The sequence below is a fragment of the Nerophis lumbriciformis genome, linkage group LG21 (genome assembly GCF_033978685.3).
Source record: "Nerophis lumbriciformis linkage group LG21, RoL_Nlum_v2.1, whole genome shotgun sequence".
NCBI lineage: Eukaryota > Metazoa > Chordata > Actinopteri > Syngnathiformes > Syngnathidae > Nerophis > Nerophis lumbriciformis.
The window spans coordinates 13,182,996-13,199,394 of NC_084568.2; the positions used below are offsets into that span (position 1 = coordinate 13,182,996).

The window sequence follows — 16,399 nt, forward strand, 5'->3', positions numbered from 1 at the left end:
GCCTCCTATTGTGCTTTGAAACATGAGGTCAAATAAAAGACAATACAAAAATATCTATTGTACAAAGATCACAACTACAATGTTTATGAAATATGGAAAGACATTCTCTTGGAGATGTTAAATTGTTTAAAGGGGGCGTGGCCTAAAAGCTTTCTAATCGATGAAATTATTTTTCTACTGCGTCTATATCAGCGGGGTCCAAACTTTTTGACTTGGGGGCCACATTGGGCTAGAATAATTTGGGTGTGGGCCAAAAGCCGACTGCATGCATATATACACTTATATATATATATATATACACACTTATATATATATATATATACACTTTTATATATATATATATATATATATATATATATGTATATACACACACATATATACACATAAACATATACATACATATATACTGGATAAATGTATACATATAAAGTTAATGCATACATATACTGAATATATATATATATATATATATATTCAGTATATATATGCATATATATTAATGCATATATATTATATACAATCATTATATATACACACACACACACACACACACAGGATTCACTGAATATTTAAACACTTAATCTTAAACCACAGAAAATGTTTTCAATGAAATTGTCAGCAAAACTTGATGTAAAAAAAATATTACGAAAGCTTTTTTTTTTACACTAAATTTATGTAACAATGTTTTGCATTTGAATTTTGTGAACTGGTTACAATTCACTTGAATTCTATTCACAAAATTCAAACGCAAAAAATTCTGTTACATAAATTCAGTGTCAAAAAAAAGCTTTTGTAATAAAGACACAAATGAACCTCTATACAGTGCTGTGTACACTTCAAGTGCAATTTATGGTCATTAACCTGAATTACTCACGTTGTCCACAAGATGGCGACAAAGTGGCAGAAATTATACAGTCAGATATTTCAAATTAAGATGGAGGCACCACACGGGCCAGATTCCTTAAATTTGTGACCTCCCACGGGTCAAAATGAACACGCCCGCAGGATGGAGTTTGGACACCTCTGGTCTAAATCCAAATATAAGAAACTTTACTTGACGATCATCCAAAGGTAAATTTTTAAACGCCGTCTTCTGATTGGCTGTTAGATCTGCTATTGCGCCAATAAACAGGTGCTAACTAGCCCGCTACGAGGCTAACTTAGCATAGCGACAAAACAACAGATGGGTTTAGCCTCGGCTACGACGTTAGCTAGACGCGAAGGCCACCCATGCACACGTACTTGACCTCCAGGTACTCGTCCACGCCGTACTTGGAGCCCTCCCGGCCCATCCCGGATTCTTTGACACCCCCGAAGGTGGCCTCCGCCGTGGAGAGCAGGCCCTCGTTGACGCCCACCAGGCCCGTCTCCAACGCTTCCGTCACACGCCAAATCTGACTGACGTCTTGCGAGTAGAAGTAGCCTGGAAGCAGAGCAGCCAATCAGGAGCCAATCAGCAAACAATCAGGAGCCAATCAGGAGCTCTCGCCTCTCACCTGCCAAACCGACTTTGGCCGCGTTTGCCAGGGCCAGCGCCTCCTCCTCCGTGTCGAACCTGCGTAGGGAACACGGCACCCGATGTTGTCGGCGGTCATGTGACAAGGCGGCGGCACTCACCTGATGACGGGCGCCAGCGGCCCAAAAGTTTCCTCGCGCGCACACAACATGTTGGCGGTGACGTCCACCAGCAGGGTGGGCGCCACAAAGGAGCCGTGCAGGCGCTGGCCGCCCCTCAGCACCTTGGCGCCCTGCGACACAGCGTCACTTATCTGCTGGACCACCTGGGCGGGGCGATGGAGAGGTCACACGGCGTGATAATGGCTCCGCCCCCCCCAGCCAATCACCGGTGAAAGGAAAAAAAGGGTCGGACCTTGTCGGCCGCGCTGGCGTTGATGAGCGGCCCCTGCGTGGTCTCGGCCTCGCTGCCGTGGCCCACGCGCAGCTGGGCGTCCATGGCGGCGCCCAGCTTAGCGACGAAGCGCTCGTAAACGCCGCTCTGCACCAGGAAGCGGTTGGAGCACACGCACGTCTACAAGACAGTAAGACCATGGTCAAGGCGTAAAAGAGTAAAACAACTTGCACTGAGCCTAGTCTATAAAATCCGCTACACCTCCCTGATACCGAAGTACATGTCAAACTACTTCCATAACGTAAATGACAGCCATAACCACAACACCAGGGGGAGCTCCACTAACCACGTTAAACCCAGATTCCGATCTAACTAAGGTCTTAACTCATTCTCCTTCTATGCCACATCAATGTGGAATGCACACCCAACAGGTATAAAAGAAAGTGCATCTCTATCCTCCATCAAAACCTCACTGAAAGAACACCTCCAGGCAACTACAACCCTAGACTAACACCCTTCCCCCACCACATCCCACCTCCCCGGATTGTAAATAATCAAATGTAAATAATCAAATGTATATACTTGTTCTTATGCTTTCTGAGCTCACTATGTTCACTGCTCGCTGTACATTTCCTACCAAGTCAGACCTACACTGTTTCAATGTCCATTTCTCTGATGATGTAATTGTTGATGACTGAAGTGCTGATAGCAACCTATCCTAACCTAACCTTCGCCCCCAACCCCCCGGATTGTAAATAATTCAATGTATATACTCTGATGATTAACTTGTGTGATGACTGTATTATGCTGATAGTATATATTTGTACCATGAATTGATTAACGTGGACCCCGACTTAAACAAGTTGAAAAACTTATTCGGGTGTTACCATTTAGTGGTCAATTGTACGGAATATGTACTGTAATAAAAGTTTCAATCAATCAATCAATCAAAACGCGGTGACGCCACCAAGTCCCTTACCTGTCCAGAGTTCCTGAACTTGGACGCCATGGCTCCTTCCACCGCCCGGTCCACGTCGGCGCTGTCAAACACGATGAAAGGGGCGTGGCCTCCGAGCTCCATGGACACCCTCTTGACGGTGTCGGCGGCCATTTTCAGCAACATCTGACAACAAGGTGCCCAAGTGTCATCATCGCCTGTTAGCGTATTAGCTCGAGGGCAGCGTCTTACCTTGCCGGTGGCAGTAGAACCCGTGAAGGATATCTTGGCCACAAGGGGGTCCGTGCACAGTACCTGACCCACCGATGCCGCCATCTTTCTAGAGCACGGGACCACGTTGAACACGCCCGCTGGAATCCCCGCCTGCTCGGCGAGCTGCAACCGCCACCGAGACAAGTTAGCCAGCTTGCAGTCGACACACTTCCAGCTAATCCCAGCAAGAAACCAGACACAGACCTTAACAACAACCGTAGATACCATAACTCAGGGGTGCTCACACTTTTTCTGCAGGCGAGCTACTTTTCAATTGATCAAGTCGTGGGGATCTACCTCATTCATATATATAATTTATATTTACTTATTTATGAAATATATGTTTTTGTTAATAAGTTAAAAGGTGTTTAATGATAATGCAATCATGTTTAACACATAGTTAATATTGTTAATAAATTAAAGGTGTTTAATGATAATACAAGAATGTTTAATACATATAGTTAATATTGTTAATAAATTAAAGGTGTTTAATGATAATACAAGTATGTTTAATACATATAGTTAATATTGTTAACAAGTTAAAGGTGTTTAAAGATAATGCAAGCATGTTTAATACATATAATTAATTTTGTTAACAAGTTAAAGGTGTTTAATGATAATACAAGCATGTTTAATACATATAGTTAATATTATTAATAAGTTAAAGGTGTTTAAAGATAATACAAGCATGTTTAACACATATAGTTAATATTGTTAACAAGTTAAAGGTGTTTAATGATAATACAAGCATGTTTAACACATATAGTTAATATTGTTAATAAGTTAAAGGTGTTTAAAGATAATGCAGGCATGTTTAACACATATAGTTAATATTGTTAACAAGTTAAGGTGTTTAAAGATAATACAGGCATGTTTAACACATATAGATTCCTTTCTTTCATGAAGACAAGAATATAAGTTGGTGTATTACCTGATTCTGATGACTTGCATTGATAGGAATCAGACAGTGGTGCTAAAAACGTCCGCATTTTCGAATGGAGGAGAAAAAAGTCCTCATTTCTGTCCAATACCACATGAAAGTGGTTGGTTTTTGGCATCTTATTTGTCCAGCTTCTGTACTCCTTTGTATACACTTTACAAGAAATACATTGTCGGCAAACTCCGTAGCTTGCTAGCTTGTGCACGCCAGCTTTCTGAGACTCGTTTTGTTAGCGCAACTGTGCAGTCGGTCTTTGGAGTTTTGACGACAGGTACGGCGCCAGAGTCTGTTGAAATAAAGTGTTTCTCGCCTTCCAGTCGGTAATTTTAATGAGTCATCTCAGAAGACCCTCGGGTGCCGTTAATGTCAATCAAGTGACAAAAGTGACGTCATAGTGAAGATTTATGATCGCTCATTTTTAGGACTACTTTTTTAATGCCTGGCTGGTGATCGACTGACACACCCTCCGAGATCGACCGGTAGCTCGCGATCGACGTAATGAGCACCCCTGCCATAACTGAACTGCAACTAGACTTAGGTCGGATTACAACTCAACAAGAGTGAGACCACAATTGGACTTAAATCAGACTAAAACTGAATTTGAGTCAGATTACAACTAGACGAAAGTCAGCCTATAACTGGACTTAAATCGACCTACAACTAGACTTAAGTATGATTACAACTAGACTTAAGTCGGACTGCAACTCGACTAAAGTCAGACTACAACTGGATTTGAGTCGAACAACTAAACTAAAGTCTGACTATAACTGGACTTAAATCGGCCTACAACTACACTCGAGTCGGACTACAACTAGACTAGAGTCAGACTAATACTGAACTTAAATAAACCTACAACTTGACATAAGTATGATTACAACTGAACTTAAGTCTGACTACAACTTGACTAAAGTCAGGCTACAACTAGACATAAATCAGACTACAAATAGACTAAAGTCAGACTATAACTGGACTTAAATCGACCTACAACTAGACTTAAGTATGATTACAACTAGACTAGAGTGGGACTACAACTGGACTTAAGTCGGACTGCAACTCGACTAAAGTCAGACTACAACTGGATTTGAGTCGAACAACTAAACTAAAGTCTGACTATAACTGGACTTAAATCGACCTACAATTACACTCGAGTCAGACTACAACTAGACTAGAGTCAGACTAATACTGAACTTAAATAAACCTACAACTTGACATAAGTATGATTACAACTGGACTTAAATCGACCTACAATTACACTCGAGTCAGACTACAACTAGACTAGAGTCAGACTAATACTGAACTTAAATAAACCTACAACTTGACATAAGTATGATTACAACTGGACTTAAATCTGACTACAACTTGACTAAAGTCAGGCTACAACTAGACATAAATCAGACTACTAATAGACTAAAGTCAGACTACAACTGGACTTAAGTCGGACTACAACTTGACTAAAGTCAAATACAGCTGGATTTAGGTCGGACAATAATTCGACCAGAGTCAATCTACAACTCGACTAAAGTCGGGTTACAAATAAACTAAAGTCAGCATGCAACTGGATTTAAGTCATACTACCTGTACAACTAGACTAGAGTCAGACTAATACTGGATTTAAACTGGACTACAACTTGACTAAAGTCAGACTACAACTAGACATAAATCAGACTACAAATAGACTAAAGTCTGACTACAATTGGACTTAAATCGGACTAGAACTGGACTAAAGAGACTACAACAAAACTAAGTCGGACTACAACTTGACTAAAGTAAATTACAGCTGGACTTAAGTCGGACTATAAGTCAACCTGAGTCAAATTACAACTTGACTAAAGTCAGACTACAACAAGACTTAAGTGGGACCACAACTTCACTAAAGTCAGACTACAACTAGACATAAATCAGACTACAAATAGACTAAGGTCAGACTACAACTGGACTTAAATCGGACTACAACTGGACTAAAGACAGACTACAAAAAGACTAAGTCAGACTACAAAAAGACTAAGTCAGACTACAACTGGACTCAAGTCAGACTACAACCTGACTAAAGTCAAATAGAGCTGGACTATAAGTGGACCAGAGTCAAACTACATGGTGATGGTGTGCTTGACAGGGAAACATAGCGTAGAATTCCCACCCTCCAAGGTCATTTCTGTACATTATTCCAAAGCTACTGTAATTGTTTGCACTACATTCTAGTGGTAGGTCAGAGAATCAATAAAGTGGCAAAACATGGTACTACTGGAGTTAGTTTGCATGATGACCTCAGCCAGAGCGAGCGCGGAAAGAGGCGTGTCTTCTGCAGGCTTGACCACGGTGGTGCATCCGACCGCCAGCGCGGCGCCGACCTTTCTGGTGATCATGGCGCTGGGGAAGTTCCACTGTCAACACACAGCACACTTGAGTTAGCCTAGCCTATTAGATGCTAATGTGCTAGCATCATACTTGCCAACCTTGAGACCTCCGATTTCGGGAGGTGGGGGGAGGGGGAGGGCGTGGTCGTGGTCGTGGTCGTGGGTGTGGCGGGGGTGTGGTTGGGGCGGGGGCGTGGTTAGGGGCGTGGTTAAGAGGGGAGGAGTATATTTACAGCTAGAATTCACCAAGTCAAGTATTTCATATATACAGGTAAAAGCCAGTAAATTAGAATATTTTGAAAAACTTGATTTATTTCAGTAATTGCATTCAAAAGGTGTAACTTGTACATTATATTTATTCATTGCACACAGACTGATGCATTCAAATGTTTATTTAATTTAATTTTGATGAGTTGAAGTGGCAACAAATGAAAATCCAAAATTCCGTGTGTCACAAAATTAGAATATTACTTAAGGCTAATACAAAAAAGGGATTTTTAGAAATGTTGGCCAACTGAAAAGTATGAAAATGAAAAATATGAGCATGTACAATACTCAATACTTGGTTGGAGCTCCTTTTGCCTCAATTACTGCGTTAATGCGGCGTGGCATGGAGTCGATGAGTTTCTGGCACTGCTCAGGTGTTATGAGAGCCCAGGTTGCTCTGATAGTGGCCTTCAACTCTTCTGCGTTTTTGGGTCTGGCATTCTGCATCTTCCTTTTCACAATACCCCACAGATTTTCTATGGGGCTAAGGTCAGGGGAGTTGGCGGGCCAATTTAGAACACAAATACCATGGTCCGTAAACCAGGCACGGGTAGATTTTGCGCTGTGTGCAGGCGCCAAGTCCTGTTGGAACTTGAAATCTCCATCTCCATAGAGCAGGTCAGCAGCAGGAAGCATGAAGTGCTCTAAAACTTGCTGGTAGACGGCTGCATTGACCCTGGATCTCAGGAAACAGAGTGGACCGACACCAGCAGATGACATGGCACCCCAAACCATCACTGATGGTGGAAACTTTACACTAGACTTCAGGCAACGTGGATCCTGTGCCTCTCCTGTCTTCCTCCAGACTCTGGGACCTCGATTTCCAAAGGAAATGCAAAATTTGCATGGTTGGGTGATGGTTTGGGGTGCCATGTCATCTGCTGGTGTCGGTCCACTCTGTTTCCTGAGATCCAGGGTCAACGCAGCCGTCTACCAGCAAGTTTTAGAGCACTTCATGCTTCCTGCTGCTGACCTGCTCTATGGAGATGGAGATTTCAAGTTCCAACAGGACTTGGCGCCTGCACACAGCGCAAAATCTACCCGTGCCTGGTTTACGGACCATGGTATTTCTGTTCTAAATTGGCCCGCCAACTCCCCTGACCTTAGCCCCATAGAAAATCTGTGGGGTATTGTGAAAAGGAAGATGCAGAATGCCAGACCCAAAAACGCAGAAGAGTTGAAGGCCACTATCAGAGCAACCTGGGCTCTCATAACACCTGAGCAGTGCCAGAAACTCATCGACTCCATGCCACGCCGCATTAACGCAGTAATTGAGGCAAAAGAAGCTCCAACCAAGTATTGAGTATTGTACATGCTCATATTTTTCATTTTCATACCTTTCAGTTGGCCAACATTTCTAAAAATCCCTTTTTTGTATTAGCCTTAAGTAATATTCTAATTTTGTGACACACGGAATTTTGGATTTTCATTTGTTGCCACTTCAAATCATCAAAATTAAATGAAATAAACATTTGAATGCATCAGTCTGTGTGCAATGAATAAATATAATGTACAAGTTACACCTTTTGAATGCAATTACTGAAATAAATCAAGTTTTTCAAAATATTCTAATTTACTGGCTTTTACCTGTATATATATATATATATAATATATATACATATTATATATAAATATATATATATATATATAAGAAATACTTGACTTTCAGTGAATTCTAGCTATATATATATATATATATATATATTTATTTTATTATATATATATATGTATATATAAATAAAATAAATACTTGAATTTCAGTGTTCATTTATTTACACATATACACACACATAACACTCATCTACTCATTGAGTTCAGGGTTGACTTGTCCATCCTTGTTCTATTCTCTGTCACTATTTCTCTAACCATGCTGAACACCCTCTCTGATGATGCATTGATGTGTGGCACGCACAAAAGTGCTTTCATCAAATGCATTAGAGTCTGGAATCTTCCATCTCTCCCTAGCATGGCCCAAAACCGGTCAATCTTCAGTGCCAAGCACTTGGTAGTCCACTACTTCTTCCCGGAGGCTATCCAGGTCCAATCGCAGCTGCGGCTTGGAACTTACAAGCTGTTATGAGAGTAGCGTATGTGTGTGTGTGGCCCTTTAATAGGTGAGCATGTGAGGTGAGTGACGTCAGTGAGTGTGTGGGCGAGAGAAGAGAGGGAGCGGTAGCGTGAGTGCGGGCGGGGACTAGTTTGTTTTGTGTTGGATTGGCTGTGTGCAAGCAATCAAAGCAAGATTTGCAACTAATCGCCAAACTCAGGCAGGAAAGGTGCAACAAAGCGTATTTCTTCTTCTTACTCGTCGTCGCCATGACTGTATCTTCCTCGTTCTTCTGCTTCGTCTCCTTGTTGTGTGCGCAGTTGTGCACTGCACTCTCTAAAAGCCGTATATGTTATTGATGTTATAGATGGCAGTATTGTCCTGTTTAAGAGTGTCACAACATTGCTGTTTACGGCAGACGAACTGCTTTACGGTAGACAAAAACATGACTGCTGTTATGTGTTGTTACCGCGCTGGGAGGGCGTTAATGAAACTGCCTAACAATAAACCCACATAAGAAACCAAGAACTCGCCCTCGATCATTCTACAGTTATAATGTGTTTGGGCAAGCACACTGTTCATATCGTGGGAAAGCGGACTCAGGTCCGCATGGAGCTGGAGGGGGCGTGGCCTCCAGCTCCGCCTGAATTTCGGGAGGCTTTCGGGAGAGGCGCCGAATTTCGGGAGTCTCCCGGAAAATCCGGGAGGGTTGGCAAGTATGGCTAGCATGCTAACGTGGCTGCTCACCGGCGTGATGATGGACGTCACGCCCACCGGCTGCTTGAGGAGGAGGATCCTTCGGTCTTTGACGGGCGAGGCCACGACGTCGCCGTAAACCCGCCGCGCCTCCTCCGAAAACCACTCCAGGAAGGAGGCGGCGTAAGAGATTTCTCCAAGCGCCTCTTTGAGGGGTTTGCCCTGAAACACACCTGGTGTTGGCACTGGCGTCACGTGACTAGAAGGGGGGCGGGGCATACTCACACACTCAAAGGTGATGATCCGAGCCAGCTGTTCTTTATTTAGCGTCATTAGGTCGAACCACTTCCTCAGCAACACGCTCCTCTCCTGCAATCACACCTGACGTGACGTCACCGACAGTAACGCTACCGTTTTTGTTACGTCACAAACGGCGCGTGACCCACCTTGGCCGTGTACTGCTTCCACTCGTGAAAAGCCGCGTACGCCGCGTCCACCGCTCGCTTGGCGTCGTCCGGCCCGCAGTCAGACACGCGCGCTATCTCCAGTCCGGTGGCCGGGTCCAGGACCGGGAAGTCCGACGGCGCCGAAACCCAGCGGCCATGCACGTAGCCGCGCGTGCGCAGCAGCGGCGCTCTCACGTCCAAGCTGAAGCGGCGGCGAGGAGCACTGAAAGCGGCCGTGAGCCGCGGGAAGACGTGGGACGTCACGGCGGCCGCCATAGTCACGCTCTGTCCGGGTTCGGCGAGAGACACTTCTGCCCCCCGCAGTTTCCGGTCGGTTTGAACCAGTTCTCTTGTAAATTGATCACGTGACTGGAAAAGTCCGCGCATGCGCATAACCGACACGGCTTTGAAAGGATCGTTTTATTGTACATTTGACACAAAATAAATAAAAGACACGAGCTTATGATCACACGTACAAAATAAAATTAAAACTTCATTCTTCATGAAGCACCACAGTCTCACAACTTTTAAAAATATAGATTTATACCATTTCACCTGGTGGGTAAACGCTTGGATGGGTGAACATCTACAGCTATAAAAGTAGTCCTGGCATACTAGAACATTCTAGAACCTTGCAATGGATGGGCGACTGACGTGCTTTGTCAGGACCTGCAGCAGACATGGTGGAATGCTCCAGAAGTGGAGTCTCCAGGGCAACGAAACACCTGGCTGGACAGGTCACATGATCAACAAAGGAAAGGACGCCTGGCTGGACAGGTCACGTGATCAAAGGAAAATACACCTGGCTGGACAGGTCACATGACCCTCAACGCTAGCGTTTCATAAGGCAGAAATAGATCGTTCTCAGAAAATGATTTAAATAAGTCATTATACGTAACAATAATGAAGCTATGTAAAAGAGATTTGGTTTATTCTATTGTAACGCTATAAAACAAATAATTACTTCCTTCCTTTTCACCAAAAAAATGTCCAAAGCGCTGGGGAAAAAAAAGAGCGATGATGGCCTCTCCTAGAAGGCACAGGACGACCAGAGCAGGCGGGCACTTGGACCCTGAAGACACCCGCTTGACATCCTGGGCTAAACCTCTCCAGCTCATGAGTGAGACCTACCTGCTGCGCCTTTTGTAAAAGTCCTTCTTACAAAGACGCCATCAGAGTCAATCGAAGCGGAAGCATGTGTGCAGTGAAAAAGTATTCCACCCGTGTTCCCTTTCTGGTGTGGCGTAGTCTTTGACCTCCCGGAAGCAGGCTCAGTAGTGGTCAGGGGAGTAAACGAGGGGGGTCAGGACAGAGCAAGAACGGGTGTGATGGGGGATGTCAGCCATATTGTCTTTTTTATATTGTCCTTCAAGCCCTCAGACTGTCACCTTCATCCTCCGGAGGGGAGGCACCAGGACGTCATACCTCGTGGAAGCAGTCTGTGGGCGGGCTTGTCTCGGCTCGTCGCAACCTCTCCAGCTTCTTAATGGCCTCCGACACCACGCACACCGACGACGTAAGCGCCACCAGGAAGAGCAGGTCTGCACCGGCAAGACAAGACAACACGTTAGCGGGAGAAAACTTTTTGTTACGTTACAGCCTTGTTCCATAATACAATAAATTCATTGTTCCCCCTCAAAATTCCACACACAATACCCCATAATGACAATGTCAAAAAGTTTTTTTTAGAGCTTTATGCAAATGTATAAAAAATAAAGTAAAGATGGAGGCCACAGTGCTTTTGGGACCTTCGAGGCTGGAAAAATCTTTCTGTATCCTTCCCCAGACGGTCTACAGACCTTGATTTGTTCTCTGCCATGCATTGTCAAATGTGGGACCTTATATACTAAATTTACGACAGGTGGACTCCGATTAAGCTGTAGAAACATCTCAAGGATGATCAGTTGAGACAGGATGCCCCTGAGCTCACTTTTGAGCTTCATGGCAAAGTCTGTGAATACCGTAGATAAGCCCCTATTTTTTTCCCTAAGCCTTGAAGCCCACGGCTTCTAAAAACGGCGCGGCTAATGTTCAACATTTTTTCGCTGACGGCCAAAATGCAAATAGTTCAAAAAACAAAGACACACACAAAAAAATGGTTGTGGTTTGGCGCCATCTTTTGGACGAGTTCGCTCATTGCAGGTGCTGAAGTGCCCTTCTTTTTAGAGCTTTTAAGTGGAAGTTCTGTCTTCCAGCCGTCCATAGTGTTCCTACTCGTATGGATTGTTCATTCACCACTCCAAGCAACGTTTGTTAAGTTTTACAATATAACCGAAACAATTCACACTTACTAAACCGTCCCTTGTGTGATGTTTGTTGGAGTGTTTTCATGCATATTTGTACATGCTATCGTAACGTAATCAAGCTAGCGTCTTTAGCATTAGCTAATATGCTAACACGTTTCCCAGTGTCTGGGTTAGTATTATTAATTTACAAAGGCATTATTTTAGTTTTGTTTCAGTTTCACAAATTCCTCAGTAAATCCACCAAAACGTCACCGTGGAGTTATTGAGTCTGTTTAGCTGATTGGAGAGCTAGCTTCCGCAGCTAGTGGGTCCAGGACAATTACTTTTTTAAATGTTTACTGCCGTGTTATAGGCACCGTTTGGAAACGATTAATATTTACAAAATCTTTTTTGTATAAATAACTCATTTCACAACGTATATATCTGCGGCTTATAGTCCGGTGCAGCTAATTTGTGGAAAAAATATGTTTTCCTTCTAAAATTTGGTGGGTGCGGCTTACATACATATAGTCTGGAAAATACGGTGCATATTTACATGTGATTTCTTAATTTTTTTATTTTAAATACATTTGAAAAAATGTCCCCCAAAAAAGTCTCGCATTATTGTGGGGTATTTTGTGCAGAATTCTGAGGACAAAAATTATTAAATTACTTTTTGGAATAAAGCTGTGACATAAAAAAAATGTGGGAAAAGTAAAGCGCTGTGAATACTTTCCAGATGCATTTAATACAGACAAATCTTGATAGTTAGTTACTTAGCTAGCTAGTTTAATTGAGCAGTTGGGTTGACGCTGAACATATAAATCGAAAAATAAAAAACAAGTAGAAGAAAAAAAAGCAACAATGTTTAAAAGGAGTTGGCTGAAGCAAGTTTCTTTTTTATGCCTACCCCTGTTAAAAAGTTTACAACGGATTGTTACTCTCTAGTGAATTATAATCGGCTCTAATTGGCCAAAAATATACAATGGCATGTAAAATTGTAAAATTAAGCTTTTATTTATTTTTTGTTATCCCTTTGAACATGTTTTCATATTTCTTTATGTAAATATTTTGTTTGAATTTTATGTATTGTCAAAATAAAGTTAGAAAAAAAAGAGCTGAGATTGCTCAGCTTTTTACGACATCATTTCCGGGGTTGACACAGCCCACCTTCGCGAACGTCTTCTACGGTTTCGAAGCAATGTGTACTTTAAAACTGACCGTTGTATTAGAATAATTAGTTCCAGCTCCAACAATAAAATGAGTGTCGCTACCACGACTGCACACTGGAAACGAGTGGAAGAGGATTGCAAGTAGGTCCTGAAACAAAGATTGTGAATGACCGACAAGAAGCTCACTCTGGTCATGTCATTCTACTGTCGAATAAACGTGCTCAGGTGCTCTGAGCGATGCAGAGTGAGACCTATATTTAGTTTCAAAGCCAGACACGAAGAAAAGAAACACACGGAAAGCAATTTATCGATGACGGCAAAGTTATAAAGTTTATTTTCATTTATCGTTCCATTAAGTAACTTATTATTTAACTTATAATTAATGTCTTTTTTAGGGCCTTCATTTTCGCACAACTGTTATGACTTTTGACGCTTTTTAATGGCCCGCGTGTCATGTATCGACTCATGCAACCTTGTTTGACAACTAACAGGAAGTCGGACATTGAGCCCGAATGAAGATCTTTGGATACGGAGCGGACAGATAAAGAATTGAGTTTAGTATAGGATGTGGGCGTGGGCCATTTCTGCAGCGCCTCCTACATGACTGTCACATATGACTCAAGTTAATGAAAAAAAAAAATGGTTACGTTAAAGCAGGGGTGTCCAAACTACGGCACGGCCACCCTGTTCATTTTAGCCCAGGAGATGTCACGTGTTTAAACAAGGAATCTGGGTGCCTCAGATTTCATTTTAAATATCTGACAATATAATCGCTGCACCTTGATGTGTACACAGGACGGCATTTTTACATATGACCCAATACAAACAATCTTTACCAGTCATGGCGCAAAAAAACTAACACAGAAAGTCAACACACATGGTCGTACATAACACAAACTGCTCATTGAACCTTGTGGATGTTATTAAAAATCTTAATTCAAAACGACACCCATTTAAATCCCCTGCAATACATGAGGGGAAAAACACGCTCCACACGTAGCCATGTTTGGCTGATTGATTACAAAACTTTAAGGATGTCGTCAGTCACGGAAGTAAACAAATTAGGAGTAGAACGTTCTCATACTCTTAGCCAATATATTAATATAGTAAAAAATATATATATAAACTTTTTTTTTTTTACACATATATACAGTATGTATAGACTGTATATGTAGGTGTATACTGTATATATTGTTACTTTACATGTAGTCAGCTTTCAGTCCCCGGGCTTAATTTTTTTTTAGCCCAATGCGGCCCCCAAGTCAAAAGGTTTGGGCATTAAAGGGTAAATGGTAAATGGGTTATACTTGTATAGCGTTTTTCTACCTAAAGGTACTCAAAGCGCTTTGACACTATTTCCACATTCACACACTGATGGCGGAAGCTACCATGCAAGGCCCTAACTACAACCCATCTGGAGCAAGGGTGAAGTGTCTTGCTCAAGGACACAACGGGCGTGACGAAGTTGGTAGAAGGTGGGGATTGAACCTGGAACCCTCAGGTTGCTGGCACGGCCACTCTCCCAACTGCGCCATTAACTTGTTAATGTCAGGTAACTTTAATAACCCCACTCATAAACCCTGCCTGAAATCAAACGTTTTGAGAAAACTCCAGGAGTCGTAGTTGAACAAACAAACACAAATTAGTCTGAATAAGATCAGCTTGAAACCAGAGATAGTCGACTAAAAAATTAGCGAGGATTTTTGGTTGTGCTATGAAATATATTAGTGGAGTTCATACCGAAGAAACTGAGGCTCTCCGTCTGGAAGACGCTCTGCAAAGGCGGGAAGTAGATGACGAGCAGCTGACCCATGATGGACGCCAGCACAGCAAAGCAGAAGGTTCTGTTGCTGCACAGACCCATCTCGTGGACCATACGTGTCTGGGGGAGGGGCACACAACGGTCACCATGGCGACACGTTGGGTTTGTCGTGACTGCTGCAACACCAAAAGCATCACCTGCGAGCGAGAGCTGAGCGCGTTGAACATGTCGAAGAAGACGAAGCACGTGAAAGTCATGGTGGTGTCCCGAGGAGTGATCACGTTGTCTTGCAACTACAAACGCAAACACACGTTCAGCCATTACGTCATCATCGTCGGCGTCATCATCATCATCATCACCTCTCTCCAGAAGACGAAGAGCGTCCCACAGACGATGATGAAGGCCGACACCAGAACCTTGATGATGAGACTGCGTGTGAGGATGCTGTCTTTCACGTTCCGAGGAGGCTGCCGGATCACGCCGCGGTCCACGGGTTCTACGCCCAAACTGACAGAACAAAGGATACAACGTGATGCCGGCGGACGCGTGGAGCCGCGCCGCCGCTTCCATACCTCTGTGCGGGTGGCCCGTCCATGATGATGTTGATCCACAGAATCTGCATGGCGTTCAGCGGGTTTGGGAAGTTCATCAGCGTCGCCAAAGAGATGAGAGTCAGCGCGGCGATACTCCTGGAGTACGGAGCAAGGGCCGTGGTTATTGTCCCCGCTGACTCAGTCGCATGAGGATAAGTACTGAGGCTGCACGATTTTCAGACAAAACCTAATAGCGATTTTTCTCTTAAAAATTGCGATTTGATTTGCGATTTTTATATTTTACATCGTATTCTTTAGACTATGAGGCACACGTAAAATCCTTTAATTTCCTCAAAAATCGACAGTGCGCCTAATGCTCGGATTATTTGTGGTTGTGCTTACGGAACTCGAAGCAATTTTAATGGTATGATATTTTTTTTTTTTGGTCATAAAAAAATACAATAATGTGTGCTTATGGACTGTATCCCTGCAGACTGTATTGATCTATACTGATATATAATGTAGGAACCAGAAATATTAATAACAGAAAGAAACAACCCTTTTGTGCAAATGAGTGTGAATGGGGGAAATAGGTTTTTTGGGTTGGTGCACTAATTGTAAGTGTATCTTGTGTTTTTTATGTTGATTTAATTTAAAAAAAAAAATGTATATATTACATTTTTTATTTTTATTTTTTATTTCTTGTGCGGCCCGGTACCAATCGATCCACGGACCGGTACCGGGCCGTGGCCCGGTGGTTGGGGACCACTGATGTAAACCACATGGGAGTCTTTTAAATGTGCTAAAAGAAAATCATAACATGACCCCTTTATTGTGCCTTGTAATACTGTGCACCTTCACCTGGTCTGATAAATTCGGTACATTAAAATGCATAAAT

At 42.8% G+C, this 16,399-nt stretch overlaps 2 protein-coding genes across 4 annotated transcripts in view; both read right to left on the minus strand.

Moving 5' to 3' along the window:
* Positions 1-15: 15 nt before the first annotated feature.
* aldh5a1 (aldehyde dehydrogenase 5 family, member A1 (succinate-semialdehyde dehydrogenase)) lies at positions 16-10,202 on the minus strand. Its single transcript, XM_061982947.1, has 10 exons — positions 9,810-10,202; positions 9,649-9,732; positions 9,415-9,585; positions 6,264-6,380; positions 3,039-3,182; positions 2,829-2,972; positions 1,871-2,029; positions 1,618-1,781; positions 1,497-1,555; positions 16-1,423 (listed from the first exon to the last, which is right to left on the minus strand). The coding sequence occupies exons 1-10, from the start codon at positions 10,200-10,202 to the stop codon at positions 1,212-1,214; spliced, it is 1,647 nt and encodes a 548-aa protein (XP_061838931.1). The 3' UTR covers positions 16-1,211.
* Positions 10,203-10,214: 12 nt separating this feature from the next.
* atp2c1 (ATPase secretory pathway Ca2+ transporting 1) overlaps positions 10,215-16,399 on the minus strand; it is a 63,707-nt gene continuing 57,522 nt past the window's right edge. For all 3 annotated transcript variants that reach the window (XM_061982945.1, XM_061982946.1, XM_061982944.1), the window contains exons 23-27: positions 15,541-15,657; positions 15,328-15,475; positions 15,166-15,261; positions 14,947-15,088; positions 10,215-11,350 (exon numbers count right to left, since the gene is read on the minus strand). In XM_061982945.1, the coding sequence (XP_061838929.1) occupies positions 11,229-11,350; positions 14,947-15,088; positions 15,166-15,261; positions 15,328-15,475; positions 15,541-15,657 (625 nt within the window). In that variant the 3' untranslated portion in view covers positions 10,215-11,228. The remainder of the gene's footprint in view (positions 11,351-14,946; positions 15,089-15,165; positions 15,262-15,327; positions 15,476-15,540; positions 15,658-16,399) is intronic.